This window comes from Nesoenas mayeri (genome assembly GCF_963082525.1).
Source record: "Nesoenas mayeri genome assembly, chromosome: 4".
In the NCBI taxonomy this organism is placed as follows: domain Eukaryota; kingdom Metazoa; phylum Chordata; class Aves; order Columbiformes; family Columbidae; genus Nesoenas; species Nesoenas mayeri.
Genome location: NC_137540.1, coordinates 34,378,864 through 34,399,649, shown reverse-complemented (window position 1 = coordinate 34,399,649; position 20,786 = coordinate 34,378,864). Strand labels below are relative to the sequence as shown.

At 37.1% G+C, this 20,786-nt stretch overlaps 1 protein-coding gene across 1 annotated transcript in view; it reads right to left on the bottom strand.

Moving 5' to 3' along the window:
- The window catches only part of RAPGEF2 (Rap guanine nucleotide exchange factor 2), a gene marked incomplete at both ends in the record, with an annotated part of 183,911 nt that overhangs the window by 98,454 nt on the left and 64,671 nt on the right, over positions 1-20,786 (bottom strand). Inside the window, one exon of the mRNA XM_080343363.1 lies at positions 9,086-9,169. Coding sequence (XP_080199489.1) covers positions 9,086-9,169 — 84 coding nt within the window. The remainder of the gene's footprint in view (positions 1-9,085; positions 9,170-20,786) is intronic.

Sequence of the window (20,786 nt, the reverse complement as noted above, 5' to 3'; positions counted from 1 at the left end):
GGAACCTTAAATCCAAAGACTCAGATTGCAGAACTGGTCATCTCATCAGCTGCAATATCAACTGAGAAAAAGCAAGTTTTCTTCTGATACTTTTAATTAGCAATGTAAGTAGGAACGAATACCCAGGTATAACAATTCTCACATTTAACTTCGAAATAATTACCATACTTTAACAGACAATTTTCCCCTCCTCAACTACTCAGAAAGAGCTCTCAATTATTTCCACACCTCACTTTTATGCAAGTAATTTATTATCATTTTAGATAACTTTTTAATATTAAAATCAAGACTGAATTTTTATAAATAAGATACCAGTGTAAGTGAAAACTGTTGAAACTAAATTAATATCACAAAGTACGGAAGAACAAATAAAAGCAAAGATGAACCATGTTGCCACGACTGATTAGATGCTGTTCTCAATGACTTCAAACTGTGACATGCTGCATTAGAGCCCAAATGTTCAGATTAGAAAGGTCTCTCTAACCAAAGAGACAATATAAGCCTAAGAGTCAGCAATAAAAAACCTACAATTTTAAGGCCAGTTTGTTGCAGCACATTTTAAAAAACAAGTATCAACTAAGAACCCCTTCGGTGTTTCAACAATGAGAACACAAACACCTTCAGGACAAAGCAAACAAACAAACCAACCAACCAACCAAACCAGGAACAACAAACACACCACAACAAAATCAGTGGAATGAATGTTTTCCCATCCACCCTAGAGAGTATTCTAAAATATTCCCAGCAAAAACAAAAAGCTCACAATTTCAGAACACAATTCAAACACTAAATAGCCATAATTTTAATGCCAACTTTCTAACATATAGTCTTCAATATCTACGAATGCTGCCAACGTTTAATTCCATTTATTTTCCTCTATCAGCTATTTTCAAAGATTTTCTCCTTTCCTCTCATTTCTTTCTGCTAAAATATTATCTTCCATCAATCTAGTCTATCAAATCCCTTCACTTAATTTTAGTTTTTCCTTAAGGTACTTTTCAGTTACTTTGAGCTATTGAGATACACTCATGCTTACAGAGAAAAATTCTATCATCCACATTACCTCAGATTTTGGTTTTCCTTTGCACGGGCTATTGACCATACTAATATCACACTGAAAAATTTTGATTATACTTATTCTATATAGCAAGTGCAAAAATAATCTGAATTGGTTCATAGGCAGGACTTGCTATAAAAGTGGTTTAGATTTATACTGTTATATACTTTGTTTCTGTGCTCCATTTACAGTCTTAAGCATAATTTTGACATTAAAATAGATAAATTTAACTTTTTCGTATTTTTTACACCATTGTGGTTTCAATAGGGAAGATTAACACCATTGGCCTGAATAACGTACATCATAAGAAGAGTCTAATTTTTTTTTTTTTTTTTTTTTTTGTTAATGTAGCATCAATGGCAGGAAACATCTTGAATTATAATCACCACAAGTGAAACATCAACAAACTGAACCAGAAAAAGGACTCTCAAACCTACAAGATCAAATAATTAAAACGCCTCTCCTACAGAAGGTGTGTAAAGTTCTTCTGATCACTGTCAACTGAGCATCAGCAGGTGATCAAGACCACCTCAAGTCCATCACCAGGTCTTTCATAGGGAAAGAGACTGAAGACTGTAGCTCCAGGATACAAACTTAGAAACTAGCACAATGCCTGCATTTGCCAGTTTGTTCAGGCTTCTGAAGTTGGCTTTTCTCCTAGCATAGAGCATTTCCCTCCATGAAACCCCCCCCCGCCTTAAGAGGAATTAGAAATATTCAGGCTCACTTAAGTTACTCAGGTCATTTGACACTTTCTGCTTCTTTGGTACCTTCTCTTCTCTCCATTAGAAACTTGGAAGACAGCCTGGTAGCACTAGCCCCACTACACTGGAATTCTATTTTTATTCTCAAAAGATGCCAGCGCAATAGATTAAGTTCCTTAACATATTATCAGCTGTGCAAGAACAAAATTCCAGTAGCGTTGAAATAATTGTTTTGACAGGAACAACGCCAGACACCACCCAATCTCATCATTTAGTAACTGTGTCCTTTTTTATTTCCCAACACCTCAGATACTGGCAGCACACTTGGAAGATGACCAATTTCAAACCTCAATAAACTCTTAAATTATTCAGTAGAACAGGAGACGAGTGGAATAAAGCAAAACCCAACACCAGACTCATTTAGCTGTGAAAATAATTTTAAGTATTAATATTTTTTCAAAGCACACCGATTTCTGCAAAGAGTATGGACAGTTTCAGATGACATTACTGGTTCAAGCAGCATGTGCTCTGCATCACAAACTTTGCTGTAACAGTGGGTAACATGACAAGACAAGGCCCTGTTAATTTATGGCTCAGCTAATTCAGCTACATCTGGATTTGACTGTGACCATGTCTAAATGAAGTAGCCAGATTCAGAGAGCTTGATACCCTCACTGCATGCCCTCCAGGTCTAGGTGGCCCACAGGGAGGTGAGCCCAGAACAAACCCATGGCAGCTCCAGCTGCTCCAGAACCTCGTAAGGAAGAAGGCAATGTCACACACCAGCAAGGTCCAGGCTCCACTCACAACACTGGCCATGACACCAGATTCAAGGTACATGGCCAGACCCAATAAAATGTTCCCTCTTGTAAGCAAGCTTTTATTTGCTTCAGGAGTCTTACAAAGTAATTATAGTCATACCCACTGTGATAATCTGATTTTGTGCTTGTGGGTAACAGCAAACATATCCAGCCAAAAGGACATACACAGTCTTTTAGGTAGAGACAGACAGTACAAAGCAATTAGCATTACTTTCTCACTGTCTGTTTGAAATCCATTGTGAATAATTCATGGTAGACGCACAGTCAGTCACGAATGGACTAACATTTCCACTACTTCTACCTTCTTTCTTCAGCTTATGACCTCAGCCTTTCCTAGATTAAACCATCAGACTCCTCCATGCCTCAGTTTCAGCTGATGGACTGAAATGCTGGACTAAGCTATCCACACCAGACAAGATCAGATGGCTTTGGGGGTCAGCTCGCAACCATACCATACTCTATACCAAGGGCTTCAAACTCATTTTCACTGGGGGCCACATCAGCCTCGTGGTTGCCTTCAAAGGGCTGAATGTAATTTTAGGACTGTATAAATGTAGGAGTAGTACAGAAATAATAAAGCAGCAAACAGGTCATGGGAAAATCCAGCAGCAGCAACCAGCAGAAAAAGAAAAAAAGAAAAAAATAAGTTTTATATTAAAGAGTGAGAGTTCTGAGGGCAAACTAAATCCAAAGCACACATTTTCAAGTAATTTCTTAAACAGACTTGAAGCATAACCTGGGGGGTTATTTTTCTTCACAAAGATCCAAAGTACAGTCTTTGAGTTTTCATTGTGACACTGTAAATCCTTAGCCATAGGCAAAGCTCAAACAGCAAAGCTCAGTAAGTTCAGCACAGCTCTTGATCAACTCCCTCTGCAGCTTAAGTAACTAAACCAGCAGCTCCTAAAAGTACAATCTTGAGCCGCCCCAAATCCTTTGTTCTAAATCTCTCAGTTTCCCACTCAGGGTGAAAAAATTTAAATAAAAACAAAAAGAACACACCATCTTTTTTAGTAGAATTCAAAATTTATCTTGGTTTAAATATTTGTGTATGTTGGTCACTCTCTTTCAGTTAAAACACTGGTTTCATTCTGTTACCTCAATCTCAGCCGGCAACAGCCACTATTAACAAACACTAAGTTACAAATTTATTAGGGTCATATATTGAGAGAAGGTTGTGATTAAAGATATCAATATAATTTTATTCACTGTAAACTGCACCAAACAGCATGTCCCAGGCATCACAAAAGTTAGGAAGTATGTTTCAGGATACATAAAGCTGTATAAATGCATGTATCCAGCCAAGAGCTCTGTTCCAGCACTAGTATACTCACATGCATTACCTGTCAAAAGAAAAAAAGCTGCCAAAATCCCTAAGAAATTTTCTTCTGAGAGAGGCTATTTTAAATTACTCAGAACACACATGGACACGGACAAAGCATTTATACTCAAAATTAGTTTTGTTATTGCTTTAAACACATTCAAAACAAGTCCATAATTCCTTCAATCGCTCTCTAGTGGAATTTGATATTCTATTCCACTTTTTAAGTTGTTTTAGTATAAGCAAGACCACAGGGCTAAATCATCAATATTTAAATACATAATCCCTTTTAATTTTAAAGAGAGAAAAAAACACAGATGTTCTCTCAACTTCAAAACTCAATCTTTTAATTAGAGGAAAAAGCTTAAATAATTGCTCTTGTACATAAAATTTATGAACTTGCTTGCCCAAGGGAGAGCAGCTCTCCATTGCCATATCAAGTGATGAGGGGAGAACTGGTTGGGTGTGGCAGTAAAGAAGGAAAACAAGAGGAAATAGTGCAGATGAGCAAGTAGATAAAGACAAGCAAAGCCAGGTCTGCACATGGCAAGTTGGCATCGCAGCACAGCACACACCACCCAGATGGGCTCAGATGAATTGTAGGAGAAAAGCTGAAAAACCCAAGCACCAGTTCTGCGTTTTGTTGCTGCTAAGAGTTAGTTGCATCATCTGTTCATGGAGGCCATGGGCAAACACAAGGTTAGCTGTGGGAGATCTAGGAGATGTTTTTGTAGTGCAACTCTAAGTCAGATAAGATGAAAGACCATGGTAAAATTCACACTAGAACCAAAGTCCTGGAACAAAAACTACAGGGAAGTCTGAGCAGCTGAGAAAATGTGATGAGAGCATGAAGCAGATCTAGGGATGGTAGAGACCATTCCTAATGATATTTTTGAGGGACTGTCACATTACTGCTGCCAGTGACTTCATGAAAACACAGGAGAAGCAGGACAATCTCAGGGAATTGTATTTCCTGCTCATTTATTTTCTGGACTTCATACATAAACCTTTCTCTACCATGTGAACTGCCTCAGGGTACAGATGCTCAGTGGAAACGGTGAGGTGACCAAGTGTTAATTTGTGCTAGCTTGTTGGTCGTGGTAGGAGCAGGGAATTAAATAATGTTTAGTTTGACCATAATACATGCCAGGTATGTTAAAGAAAGGGAATCGGTATGGAAACTGTTAGCAAAATATGGAGAGAAAAAAATATCTTCCTCACATTAACCTGTCAGAATAAATTTCACTGTTGAAATTTACAGAAATTAAATGTGAGAACAAGATTAAGCTTTACTTTATGTCACCAGCTTTAATTGTTCAGGTCAAAATCCTTTAAAACTCCAAATTGTAAATATTTAAAATCCAGCCTTATCTTATGAACACTATTTACTTGACATTTGAACAAAGACAAGCTAAAATATATTACAATAGGGAAATAGTGTGTTACTCATGCTCATTTTCACAAAACAGACATGGCTTAGATATTACATTTTCCAAATAAAGTTACTTGATTTAGGATTTTATGTATTCCAATATTCAATCTTGAACATATTTTGAGTTAAAGACTTGTCAAGTAGCTAGCTACAAGTACTTTTACAAGTCAGTCAGTACATTATATAACTTTGCCAAAATTGGCAGCTATGCCACTCATTTCAAACTATTTCAACTAGCAGCTATTTGATCAAATATAGTACATTACAGAGCTGCTTATTTTTGGACTGCTATACCATTATTTATTTCTGGTTTGAGTGGGAAAGCAGGGAGGTGGTCATTTCTTATGCTTTTAGGCCGCATGGAAACTACTATTCAGGGCCGGGGGGGGGGGGGGGGGGGGGGGGGAACCACACAAAACACCAACCATGTTTACCTGACATAAAATAGACAAGAAAATAACGTTTTCAGTGTCATCCACCAACCAGATTGAGGATGCTGTATCTGAAACCAGTGCAACTAAATTAACTAGTAGACCTACTCAAATGCACTAAGGTATTTCCAAGTTGCAGCTCTAAGTCTGATGATAGCACTCCAGCCTGTTCGTTATAGGCTCACAGGCCAACAGCGACCAAGCTAAGAGTAAGATGGAATTCAGCACAGGACTGAGAAAATATCTCCCAGATTGCAGGCAGATTTATTCACTAGGACTATCTGAACTACCCTATCTAGGTACTACTTTTACCCTAGTTTGTACAAACATACATTTTAAAAGAATGCAATCCAACAAATAATAGCAAAAGCTCTTGAAATTTGGGACGAGAGGGTAACAACACACACATATACTTAAATTTGGCCAGGTATTGCACTATTGTCATCCAGTGAAGCTGAGCTTCACAAAGGCAGAAGGATGGACAAGGGGAAGCCCACAGTCTGAGCAGGACCAGCAGCTCCTAAGGCCCCACCGAGAGGGCTGAATGCAGCCCAGAGAACCTGTGCAAAGGGATTTACCACAGGTGTCTGGGGAACAAAAACCAAAAAACACAACAACAAAAAAATTTGTAAGGTAGAAAAAAAAAAAAAAATAGGAGTTTTGGATGGTGAGATTTTTGGGGACAGGAGGGATGGGTTACTCTAAGCTCTTGGAAAAGTTAGGGAAACAAGAATTTTGAGTCACTCAGATTTGAAGAAAGAAACACACTTCTTGCTTTCTGCTCCTACACACACTTCTCAGCTCCATGCTGCTCTCTTACTTACCAGCTTCACATGCTGCAAAATTATTTCCTAGTGGCTTTGTAGATTCTCAAAGATAAAATGGATTAAACTGGGAAAAAAAAACCCACCAGAAAAATCTAAATATGAATTTACAATACGTTTATCCAAATGACAATGTTTTGGTCAAACAAGATCCAATTTAGATGATCTCTACCAGGCAATGTTTAGGTCTCTTCCTATTACCTGACATCAATGATGCATCAGGACACGCTCCATTTGCTAAAGCGTAGCAAATTCATCTTAACAGCAATAAGACTTCAAGACTCCCAAATGATGCAATGCTCAAAAAGGCTCTTGAAACTATTACTCCCTGTACATGTACAAATCGCTAGTTTAAGCAAACAGTTATCCAGTAACTGCCTTTTGCACACTTCTGACACTATTCTTTGCATTTCAAAATACCATCCTACCAGTTCTTTCTGGACAGCAACCTTTTCAGGAGGTCTCACTCCCTTTTTTCTACAGAAGTGTAAAATTTTACTTAAGTATTGCTGTTAATCAGTCTCTTCCTCTGAGCAGTTTATTATTTCCTTGTGAGCAATTCATTGGCAGCGTAAGTAAAGCTGAACAACTTAGTTTTCTTCTCAAGTCTTTACTTTACAAAAAAAAATAATTCATTATTACCCACCAGTATCCCAAATTAGAAATTTGACCTGGGTCCCCTCTCACTTTTCCCAAGTTTCTTAGTCATGGATGAGCCCAAGGCCCAGATATTGCAGCTTACTCACTTATAAAGTAAAAATCCTGATTAGTCTTGTCCTAAATTAAAATAAAATTTAAATAAGGCCCTCACCTTTAATAACTACAGCTTCTGAGAACAAAGCATCTCACTGGAATGACTCTGGATTTGCTCTCCAGAAATAGTTTGTATCTTACATCATTAAAGTTTCTTAATTTTGCTTTCACAGACTTATGTTACTTTTGTTAACTAACAAATTGTCTCTCTCACAATTTTTTTCCCAAAACACCAGCCTTGGCAGCTACGTGATCCCATCCACAACTATGACACTTCTTATGGCAAATTACACACTCACAATTCACCAAGATCTCAGACATTGTCCCAGGTGTCATTTCTGAATTTGTTCAGGTGAACAGCCCTTGAGTGCTCTGCTTAGAGTCACAGGACCTGTAATTTTCTGTTCATTCTTCCAGGAAGAATCTCAAGTTAATTGTTTATCTTATTAAATCTCACCTCTCATCAAGCATCAAAAACTGCCTGAAGCACAAGTACTGCTGTAACTCAAAGGAACAGAAAATTCTTGCCCCAGACTATATACAACCACACTACACTGCGATATCATATATCCTTTCTTCTGGCATCTAAAGGCAGCACTTTCCGCCAGCTTTTTTTCTGGCATTGCCTATTCATGGGCGACATATGGGACAATTTTCTTCCATCTGCCTGCAGCAGGGATCCTATAATCTGTTGTTGTGCTACTTTTCACAAAAAACAGTTTTGCACCTTTAGCATATACTGTTTAATGGCACAGCAAATTTACCGTTTTATCAGCAGTGCCTGTCCTCTTACAGATGCAAGACACTCGCTTACACCAAGAACATGCCACCATCATCAAAAGGAAGTCCCAAGACCAGCATCACTCTCTCATTGAAAGGCAGATTTGAACATCTAATTGTTCATATAGCCAACCAACACTAGCTCTGAAGTGGTTTCCTACTATTTAAAATTGTAAGGAAGTTTCTGGTGTTTTCATTCTTATCATACCATACAGAGACCCGTCATTCTTCCATTCCGCCTTTCACAGATGTTATTACATGCCATGTACTTCAAAGGATCCTTTTATAGCAGTCTGAATGAATATGCATATAACCAGCATTTGATAGTGATTCTGCTCTGCTTCCACTGAAATGATCAAGCTCAGCCACCTTCGTCCAAAATCCTCACAGTCATTCACGTTTTTTCCATAGCTCAAAATAATGAAGCTTTTTATTGTAACAATATAAGTTCTGAGTGTCTCACACTCCAACTTATCTTTTGCCATGTAAAATATCACCCCTCACTGCAAAATTACACGAAGCACAACCTTAAACGAAAGTAGCAAAACCGGCATTAACGTGATCTAAGCATATGTTAAAACATATACTGAAGACTTGTGCACGGTAAGTAAAGCCTCGGGAAAACATCATATGCCCCAGTGCATCCTATGATTTAAAGTTTGATTACTCACAAGAACTTGGTACTTCACTCCGTTTTTCAGGTTTTTGGTGGTTTTGTTTTTAAACTGACAGCAGTTGCATGACACTTTGGATGTTTGTACACTGTCCACAATGACTGGCTTTCAATTCTAGCTACAGGTATAAAACAATTGCCACAGCTAGTTAAGGTAAGAAAAGTATGTTTATGTATGTGCTTATGTGTTTCATTAAGCATAAGACATTGCCTTTTAATTTTAAAAATTCTCTGTATCTCATGGTGTATGTTGAAAATACAGACTGTAGTACATTCATAGCTGACATACCTGCTCCTTGGAAGAAACATAGATTCTTTAATGAAGACTGAACCAGACAGCAGGATATACCAACAGGTACCAATATCATCGGGGCTAGAATAAAAAAAAACAAGGACACAGTTTAAGACACTTAAGTTACTCATAGCACTACCAAATCTGCAGTACAAAGAACAGAGGCAAAAATCCTCAGAATTAGGGAAGAAAGGCACAGTTCAATCATTTACAAAACAATTCCATCAAACTATTTAGTTTTGACCTGCAAATAGATACATTATTAGAATCCCTCATTTCTTTTACTTCACTTTTTTAAAAGTCTGTATTTGTTCATTTGGTAACAGCACAAATCCAGTAAAATATAATTGAAAGTCAATACACTGTAAATATATTGTATTCTGTCAAACCCATTACTTTCCTCTTGCTGAAGAGAAGTGTGGCATCTTCCCTTCTATAAATAAGGGTTCCCTTCCCAATTCTAGCCATCTCCTTTACCACTTTTTTTTTTTTCAAGAGAGAAATTTCTCTTTCAGCATTAGTCTATTGTCCCACAAAGTAAGACAGTATTGGATACCTATATCAGATTTGTTAGTCAACTTTATCTGCTGCTATTACACACTGCCCCTTTCATGTCTGTTCCAGGCACAAGAATAAATTCCCAATAAAAGGGGCAAAGAGTTTTTTCCCCCCCTCTCTTCACCCCATAGAGGAACTGGATGAGGGCTTTGTCATGCAGGCCCAGTTCATCCTACTGTAGATTCAGATCTTTCTTCTTGAGCCATACAAAATCCTTTTCATAGGCTTAGACTCTTCTTGGACAAGTTCAAATAATGTTTAGATGGGAAAATAAAATAGTTTAAGGTTACTAGAAATAGCTGTGGTAGAATTCTTGTGCCATTTCAACAGTCAACACTGAGAATATCTGTACTTCAGTTTTTACTACTTCTGCTTCTTCCAAAGACACTCAGTAATTGGATTCAAGTATGGATTCAAGTATGCCATCAAGAACTGCATGAGCATTCTTATCTGAAAACCACGACCCTAGTGACACTGAGATGCAGATTACTTAATCAACCTGTAGCACCTTCATTTTTTTAAATTACATGTCTCAAATCTCTAGCAACAATTAGTTCTAACTTCAAGCAAGAACAGCCCACACCTTCTAATGACAATGACAGCGTAGTATTAAAACCCAGTCTTAAATTTAAGTAGGCTATGTACATGCTAGCACCGTGCTTTTTCATTTGAAGTACTTCAATTTAAGGAGTACCTATACAGCAGGGTCCTCAAAACAAGAGTGCCATTTCCTCAGCACTCACTGTATTGCACTTTGTGAAAGGGAAGTTGAAGTTCGGGAGAGGGAGCTGGCCTAAGACAGTGGAGAACAAAACAGCAAGCCATCCAATCTAAAAACATGCTCAGTTTCCATTGCAATATAACTATGAGAGAAAGGACAAACATCAGAAATATGGATAATTAACAGAGGAAATTAAGGACACAATCTATGACAAAGAACACAAACTAAGATAATGCAGCCTGTATTTCTTTTCTACCAGCCTATGACCTGACCACTGAAGCCTTACCAATCAGTGAAAACCTTCAAAAGGAGGACTTCAGCAAATACTTCTTTATACTGATAAACAATAGCAAATGAAGCAATAACACTGTGTCACTGCTAAAACAACAAACTACTTTGATTTACATAGTTGACGTGCAGCAAGCTGCCTTTTCTGAAGTGTGCTTCTCATGCGGACCTGTATTGTCCAAACTTTGTTATTCTAGAATAATCAACGTTGTCCATAAGGACAGAGAACCAGGTTAAAGCAGATAAACTCAAGAAAACCAATGCTTCAAAAGGAGATAACATTTTAAGAAATATAAACATGCACCTGAGTTAAGCCACTCATTTTCAAACACTCTTCCCCCAAAAATGAGTCCTACCCTGTCAGGCATATAGCCAGCATTGCTGCTGAACTGCAAGTCTATTGGTTTTTTTGTTGTCTCTGGTTTTACACAGATGCCAATCTAAATACAAATAATCTGGACTAATTAGCATAGTTAAAAGTTTCTAAAATTGACATTTTTAGCATTGGCTGTTAGACTGAGTGACTTTCCAAGTTGCTGGGAAGTAATTCTATTAGGATGTCAATTATAATTCTTCCATATGGATTACAGTGGGTTTTTATTAGATATTTTTATGTTGAGTTTTGTTTGTGTGTGTGGTTTCGTTTGGGGTTTTTTTGTGGTTTTGTTGTTCTTGTTTCTGTTTGGTTGATTTGGTCTGGTTTCTTCCTAAAAACTGGGAGTTTGATTATGTATAAAAGTGTAGTCTGACAGAAAAGAACCTCATCTGGGGTCACAGGCTTTATGACTCTAAAGCAACACTAATCTAGAAGATCTGTTTTTACTCTTACAGAAAGCCATTTCCAATAATAAAGTAATAGAAACAAGAATTAAAACCATGTATTTAAAACAACAATAAAATACTTTAACTTTTACAAACTTAGTGATGCACAAGCTTTTTTTTCTTTCCTCCTTTAAGAGCTGATGAACTATTTTAAATCCTCTGTGAAATAATCTGTTTTTAAGGGTTTTTACCTATCTTTTCTCATTGGAGATATTTATTTGCAAAGAGAAAAGCAGCCACTGGCTTTCACAAGCATCAGTCAATATGTTCAAAATTCAAATTCATCTTAATGCTACTTTTGAATCTCCCTTTGAATCATTTAGCAAACAGCTATAATGATTATATATTTAACCTCAGTGGTTTAATTTTTTTTCTTGTTTGATCACACACAGCAGGTCTTTTCACTCAGTTACTCATCCAACTCAGTTTTATCTCTTTTTTTTACCAATTAATGGGTTTATCCACTCCAGGTTAGCTCTTAAGCAGTTGCTGTTCCTTCTCAATCATCTGTCATGAACTTCATACTTCATCCACTTTATTTATAATCAAAAGAAGGATCTGTTCATTTGACAGCAGAAAATGCTGATAAAAAATAAACTTAAGGAATACCATCTGACTGGGTTTATTTTCTTTTTCTTTTACATGTACTTTGATATCTGTTTTTATTTTTACAGTCATGTTTGAGACTTTCTAAGCTCTACGGTACTCACATCATGTAGTGCAAAAACCACTCTACTGCAGTCAACGAAAGAAATGAAAAAGAAACTTTGGTACTGTTGTATCGCAATAGTGAAAGGTCACCACAGAATATGTCTGCATCCAAAGTATCTTCCCCAAAATGCACTGTGTATTCTTTTAAACTGTCATCGCCAGCCAAAACATCATAAATATTTCCAACACAGTCTTCAAGAGCAAACAACACTGACGAATGGATTTTTATTCTCTTTACCCTTATAGCTCTACTAGTCTTTTAGTACAGTCTCGAACAAAACATCTTAAGAAAACTCACTTGTATAAAAAAAATACATTCCTTCCCCCAGAAGACACATGCTTCCCTCCAAAAACACTACAGACAAATGAAAAACAGATTTATTCCTTTCATATGAAAATAAATTTAACTCTTGCACTTCTCAACACGTGCTACACTTCCAGTTTTTTAGAATTAAGCCTCAACAAAGCCATTTGGCAGCCAGCTCTTGCAAGATAATGCTGTTACACAAGCCACATGCAAGTCTTTCATTTTAAGGACCCTGGGCTTTTCACAATCCTATTCAAGCATCAGGTGGCTTTCAATCAAGTTTCCGTGTTTTCTGTCCTATGCCTGAGATCTGTTTCTCAACAATGCATTTGCATTCTTCAGGACTTTTGTGCCTGTAATGAACAACAGAAGGAACTGCAGAATCAGCCTACACTGAACTACAAAATCACTTTTTCAAGCCACACGAGACTCATGCAAATACCATTTTGCTCAATGCAGAATACTTGCATTTGAAACATTCTTAGCAATCACATTTTACACTTTGTTTCTAAACATCAAAATTGAATTATAGACAATAAATCTAAGCCTAATTAATGAGTTTTCTGTCACTGCTAGAATACTGTCTACCACTGGCAGCTGATAGTGGCATCTATTATAAAAACTTGTATTTGTCCTCCTCAGGATATTTCTTCTGTTAAAGTGATGACCATAAATTGTGCTAAAAAGGGTTCCTTTGTGGACAGGACACATCCCTGACTGCATTTGCAGGAAGGTATTAAGTGTGTGTAAGCACTTCATTCAGAATTAGCTGAAGCAGAACAGATGCTGATGTCTTCCCCTCAGAGGCATCCTTAGAGGAATATTTGGTTGTTTCTGTCAAGGGACAGTTGAGGGAAGAGTCCAGCAGCACTTGTCAGTCAAGTTGATATAGAAAGGAAAGACATTTGCTTATGTAAGATCTTTTCAATTTCTAGTTCTGTAAGGGTGCCAGTGGTATTCATCCTAATCACCATGACTAAAGAAGCAGCTGTCAGACACTGGGGAACTGGAAACTGCAGTGAACAACCCACATCAGGCTGAAGGCAAATCCTACCCAAACAGGCAAACATCACTTCTACCTAGTTTTGAGTTCCCCTTCTCACCCTCCCCCAAGTATTGCAAGGCTGCATGCACAGCAGGAGTGAAAATACTTGAAATCAGAAGTTACTGACACATTTCTAAGCAGGCATCCACAGATGATCTTTGCAGGCAAGCAACTGATTTATCTGTTGCCCTTAAGTGATGGAGTACATTGCTTCAAATTAAGACTGGTGAGGGGTTCTCAGGGTTATTTGGGTTTTGTTTGTTTCTTTTTTCCAGCTTATCTACTGTTCTGGGTATTCACCTGGATGAAACTCCACACTGTTTAAGTTACATTGCCTACTAAATGCAGCACAGCTATTTCACTCCCCTAAGTTACAAGATTTATTACTTAGAAAGTAAGATGACACAGGCAATTTATCCTGAAGTCACACATTAAAGGGCAGGTCAGAAGAACAAAATCAATAGACATAGTCTTTCTGTCCTAGCTATATTAAAGCCAACAAAAGCCCCAGTGAAACCTTGGTGACACAAACTTCCATCCATCCATTACAGAACCAACAGGCCTATGGCCAGATTCAAGGCACTGGCTCCACTACAAACGTAACTGCTCGTGTCACACCAGCTTTAGACTAGTGTCCCTCTGTCTACATGCACTTGAAGCATGTCTGCTGTGCAGAGGACAAAAACTAAATCTTAAAAGAAAGCAGCAGAAGAACAGAGATCTTTAACACAAGATAGGATTTGTATTCTGTGAAGACAACAACAGGACTCAGGTACCAAGATTTAACATTATTGTTTTATATCTACTGTGATAGAGCTACCTATTGATGAAGTTTTCCGAATACCCAAGTTCTAGCAGCAACCTTAAAGTGGTGCAAAACTGAACACCAATACCAGAACAGTCACCAGTAAGCAGACTTGACTCATAATCTGCGCTTGCCTCAGTTAGTTGTATGAAATTCAAATAAAGCTGCTTTAAACCTTGACTCTAATGTTATAGCACTTTTGAGAGCAGGGGATTTCCTGGTGAATTTATATTTCATTTCCCGGAACGCAAGACAGCATGCTTTGTGGCAATTTGGGAACTAGGAATGGATATGCAGAGACTGGATTGCAATGCCCTCCCATTGCATTTCCCTCCCCAGCTTCCTTGATGTAGCAGCCAGACAGCAGCCTTCTCAGCTTTGAAAGTGACACAAAAACTGAATACAGAACTTTGCAAAGTAACTTCATAGCTCTCACTCTAACTGTTCTATACGGAAACTTCAGTTCCATAATTACGCAATAGCCTAAGATGACATCACCAGGCTGTCACCGTTTATAAGGTTAGATAGTATTTTCAGACTTAAGTCTTCATATCTTCTAGAATATGATTGTTCTTTGAGACCTCAGAGGTAGTCAAAGTTCAAAAATCAGGAAGTTTTTCTAAAGCTCTGGATTGCCAAGATCCAAGAAGTTTGCAGGCTCTCTCAGAGCCTTCAGCATTTCTATCAAACTCCTCATGCTGTGAACGATTTACTTCACTGGAAGTGGCAGCTTCTTATTCCCAAATCGCAAGTAGTAACACATACACTAATGAATACTTAAGTTTTATTTCCTAATTACAATTATTTTTACTTAAAGCAACATGTAGCACTTGTACACCAGGTTTGTAACTACAAACCTGAATCAATATTAACAGCATAACAAAGAAATCATGCACAAAAAATAACTTGTTTCAGTCCATGTTCCCCTGTTGAATCTACCGCATCTCCACACATACTGATTCTAAAGGGCATCTGTCTACAGTAGCACAGGTGTTCAAACTTCAGCTTTCAGATTTCCTGATCACATAAGATGCTGAAAAACCTTCCAAAATATTCAACTACAATAAAGATTTAAGTCAACCTGCTGAAAGACCACATAAACCTGAAATATCTGCAGCATAAGTCTTCCCCTTTCCTAAAGTCCTGATGCACCACTTCCCTTTAAGACTTCTTTAAAAATAGCTATATTTTACCCAGAGCAAACCATTTACTTGTCATTCCCATCAATATGAGATGTAGCACTACTAAAATCTCTGGAATAATGAACCATATTTAGCACACGCTTACTTGTGCACATTTGGTTCAACTAGGATAATGAACATCTTAAGTATGCACAGTGGTAAGACCTTGCAGGTCTTCATGCTGGCAACTGCCAAACATGCTTTAATCCTATCAAATAAGACATCACTTCAGTGCAAAATTCCACACCTGGACTTGAAATAACATGCTAATAGAAGACTTTGCCTCTCTGACCACCTTCTGGTCCAAGCTACTTCATAAGAAAAATTTCTTGGTTGTGAAAGAGCTGGAATTTTTCTCTCCATAAATCACTAAAATTCCAGCCACTGAAAGATTCAAGATTTACATTTAAATTGGATATAGTACCATTACTACAAGCTATAACATTTGTAGCTATTTTGATAAAAGAGCTTATATTACAAACCAAAATGTAGCTTCTTGAAAATGTATAATCAAATTTGTTAAAGGTTGAATAAATTTCAGAACGTAAACACAGATTAATTCAGAACAGACATTGCTCCTGCTCCCAGATTTCCACCTGAGAGGAACAGAAACAACGAAAACTTGACATGTCAGAACTGGGACCTCTTTCAGGCATTTAAGTACTACACAAGAAGGAATTAGAACATTGCTCTGCAAGTGTATGCTCCATAGGATCTTGTTTTAGCAGATTAATCTGTCTGTTTCTCTTTGCTCATTTCAGTTATCCTCTGTGTGCTGAAAGCTATAGGTAGTTTAATTTAATAACCATTGCCACAATTAGACAGTAGCCCTGGAGTGCCTTGGGATGCCAAACAGGTCCTTAAGTTCAACTGTTCCCTCAAGCAAACATCTCATTGCCAGAAAATCCTGACCACTAGTATTGTATTATTGTAAAATCCAGAATAATCAGAAAATCATTTACTCACGTTGTCAGCACCGCCTATAAGCCTCCTTAATAAGCTAGTTAAGCAGTTACCTCACAGCTGCCAGAGCACTTTAGATGCTCTTGATGACATGAAGAGGTGTATCCCAAATGCAGAAATAAAACAGATTGGGTAATTAATGCTTCAGCCACATACAATCTTCAAATACTTTTTTTTTTTTCCTGATGAACACTTTAAGGTTACATTTATTCTTACCCCTAGTCTTCACTCTAAATGTAAGAAAAAGTTAAAAGATATCCAGTAGTAAAACTGGTAACTCAGAATTTAGAAATTCTAACTTTTACTAAAAAGGCATCTTAAAGTGCATATTTCAACCAGTGTCCATGATTTTCTTTTATTAATAGGCACAAGATAAAAACTGGTGTCTTACCTCCTGGTAGCAAGAGGGAGAAATAAAGAAATAAAGAGGAATGAGGCCAAGAAATAATTCTTCAATGAAAACAAATAAGACTGCTGATTGAACAGGCAACCAATAAATACATTATGCAAAGACACATATGCAAGCTAACTGATGTATTATCATTAAACTTGTACAGTGAATTAGCCCTTGATATCAGAAGAGAAATTCGGAAAGAGAATTAGTCTCCTAAATCATCAGGAAAACTATGACAGAAGTAATAAAATAAAATAAAATGTTCTTGCATTCAAAATATTCCAAGGTCAATCAAGATAGAGAATTCTGCTATAAAATCTTAACCACTTCTAAGATTTCTCCAAAATCAAAGCTTTTATTCTCAAAACTACAACAACGGCAACAAAAAGATGATAGGTTTTAGTGAAACATTTACACTAAAAAAGGTGCAAATTAAAATCCCCTCAAGAAAAACTTTAGTCCTCATTCAAAGAACTCTCAAAATCAGGTCAAACAATAACACAGAAGTTTGGAACTGGCTATGCAAAGCTAACAGATTGTAAACATTGACCACTAACACTATTAAGAAGCCTTGATTCAGTCCTTGTTTTAATGATACACATCGCTTAAGAAATTTCTCACAGAAAATGTATCGACAACACAATGTATAAATTCAAGTTCCTGATTTACTGCAGTGCAGAACTGGCAGTGTCCCAACACTACCTTGGCAACCCCCCAGCTATCAGAAGCAGCAATACACCTTTAGGAATACTTAAAGGACACCCAAAAAAAAAAGAGAGAGACCAGCCCTGCTGCAGCAGTTCTTTGCCTTATTAAATACACTGCTCTGCTGCATTACTTCCACAGAAACCCATGGATGCACAAGCAGAATTAATATATATTAATGTATGTAGAGGCCTAACTGAAAATGAGGATGCTGACCCAGAGAGATGCTTCAAACAAATATATTCTGAGTTTACAGTTTATTCAGAGCATTTTAAAAAAATTTCCAAAGTGTGTCATATTTCTATAAAACTGGGAAAGAAATCTTTTACAGGGGCTCTCTGAAGTCAAGAACATTCAGTAAACAAAGAGTAAATGCAGAAATATGACCCAAGCCTCCATGAACAAGCGCATCCTATCCAAAAATCATGAATTCTGGTTAAAAGTGTTAGAGTATACAAGGAAATAATTTTACCAATAACTCAGAATATCATTACTGGGAACACCAGCTTGATCCTCATACCGTTCTCTAGAAATTTCTTTCTGTAACGTTTTAGGTTTTAAATTTTATATTATAAGATATAAACATACATAGCTATAGATCACATATACTGTATCTATACAGAATAACTTGGGTTTATGATACCACTATCATAAAACTTCTTGAACATGTATAGAAACATAAAAGCACTCCATAACACAAATGTGTGCAACAGAATACAAATTTCAGCAAGGTCACCTCCACAGAGCTCTTCTGATTAAAAATCATACACCAATAGCTAAAGAAGCAGCTTCTAGCTAATTTTTGCTGCACTTCATCACACAATTAAGTCAGGCTATGCAGAAAAGTACTGCAACTTTGGCATTGCTTTTTGTTGTTTTGTACACACTTCTTTTATCCTCCTGAGGGTCTTCAGGGCAATACACCACTGTGAAAGAACCATGAATTCCCTAAATGTCACTTTCACTGTGGGACTTCAAGTTTGACTCTCAGAGTTCTGCTCTTCAAGACTAATCATAGATATATTTCTCACCTGTCCTTGCTCAGAACTACCGTATATTAATTACATAGACTCACAGCTGCAAATAAAACTACAGCTTAGCCATCTAGCTAAGACATACCCAGACACTTTACAGCTACATCCAAAATCCCTACTTGACTTCTTGTGCAAAGTATGAAACATGGCGAGATGACCACATCTCCTGGGAAGAACACCCTCCTGAGGAAGCACTGTAAGTTCCCCGCCAGTCCCTGCCCAAAGACCACCTCCCCAAGGCCTCTGGGCAATCCTCTAACACAACCTGTCCCAAAGAAAATGCTCTCAGACATTCTGCTCTACCTCAGGAAAGATGCCAACATCTTCATCTAAGAAAACCAGAAGTATTTCAGTAGCAACCAAAAAGTCATGCTCCTTTATTTCCTTTCCAAATTTCTTTCAGTTCAGGCTTCAGCAGCTGGGCCAAGCCAGCTCCAGAGAAGGCCATGTGGTTAGCTCACAACAAGAATTTTGGGTCTTCTGATTTGCCACAGTGATGTAACTCAGAAAATCTGGCTAAATCTAGACAGTGATATTACAGCAAACTTAATTCAAAACTTGGAAATATCCCAAAAGATCAGCAGAAATTACGTATCTTTATTCTTTTTGTAGCCTTCTCTACTTCTCATATCCCCCCCTTACCGCAATATAAACACTACAGTCTTAACATAAGTGGATGGTTTTCATCCCAGATTGTATGAAAAGTGTGGAAGAAGAAAGTAAGACGAAACTGAATGGTGTGATTCTGTTTTAAGAGCTTAAATCCAAAATATACTTCTTGCAGTCTTCTCAGAAGGGACATGTGGGAGGTAGGAGCATGTATACTATCAGGCTTTATTGGAAGATTCTCTAAAACACTAAAAAACACATTTTATTTTACAATAACCTGGGTTGGAGTTGCCTTTGTATTCTTTAAAAACATTATAAGCACATTTCAGTTCATTCCAGGTTCAATTGCTCAGAAAGTAAAGGGAACACGATCACAAAACTTAGTGCTACAGCACGGCCATTCAGAAACACATGAGGTTTTAATATTGAATTACTTCAGACAGCAAGTCATCAAAACTTAAAATATTTTCTGCCAATCCAGTATCTTTAGAGAAGAGAATAAGGGAAGCTTAAAGACATACAAGACTTCCTTACACCAAGAATAAGCCAAACACTACTAAAGCATACCAACAGAATATCAAACAGCATTGCCGAAAATCACATACATCCCTGGTATGACTACAGAGGGGAAAAAAGAGGTGCTTGTTTTACTGGAGACATATTCATTTACTTATAAGCAAAACATTAATTGCCAAAGATTCCTCTCTGCAATCACAGCAAACATTTCAATTTTGATCTGAAAAATTGTGTTCAACTGTCAATAGGTATACACAGCCTCTACTATTCTGCAAAAACTTTGGTTTCCAAAGAAAATGCTGTTTAGAAACTTAGTGCTGAAAATTTCAAGAATGTCTATTACACAGATATGAAAAAATAATATTTTTTTGCCTTTGAACTATTGATAAAATATATATCTCAAATGACCAAACTAAGTATTTTTTAATGGAATCTTTAAGTAGATTTTAATAAAGGTAGCAGGTAAAATAAAATAAAATAAATAAATCAAGTATGTGTGTCAAGTAAACCTCAATTCTGAAATTTTGCCTTGCAGGTTTTAAGCCATTTCATTGTTAACTCCCCATCAAACCAAAGTAGTAGAATGACTGGCAAATGAAGAATAACTCGAGCTGAACTGCCACTTTTAATAACCCAGTTTCCATTTAAACAGCGAGATAGCCGTAGGGTTTGAGAATTTGTCACTACCACGTATACCCACTGACACTAAAGTAAATGCAGATGAGATGAGCCATTTCTAAACAACGTGGTCAACTTTATCCCTCTGGCCATGAAAAAAATCTATAGAGATACTATGAAAATTAACAACTTTTTTTTTTTAATGAAGGATAAGAAAATTACTATGTTTGTACCTAATGCAGACAATTATTTTCAGCTTTGCATACATGTAATAGAAATGTACCTTTTGATAAGCAGAGCAAGTATGAACAAAATTTTCACAACGAAAAAAATTTGAGCAACTAAACAGAGCAACTGTATTCGTTTTCATGTTACCATTTAGGGATAAAGATTTAGCTTATCCACACTGAGACATCAAGTT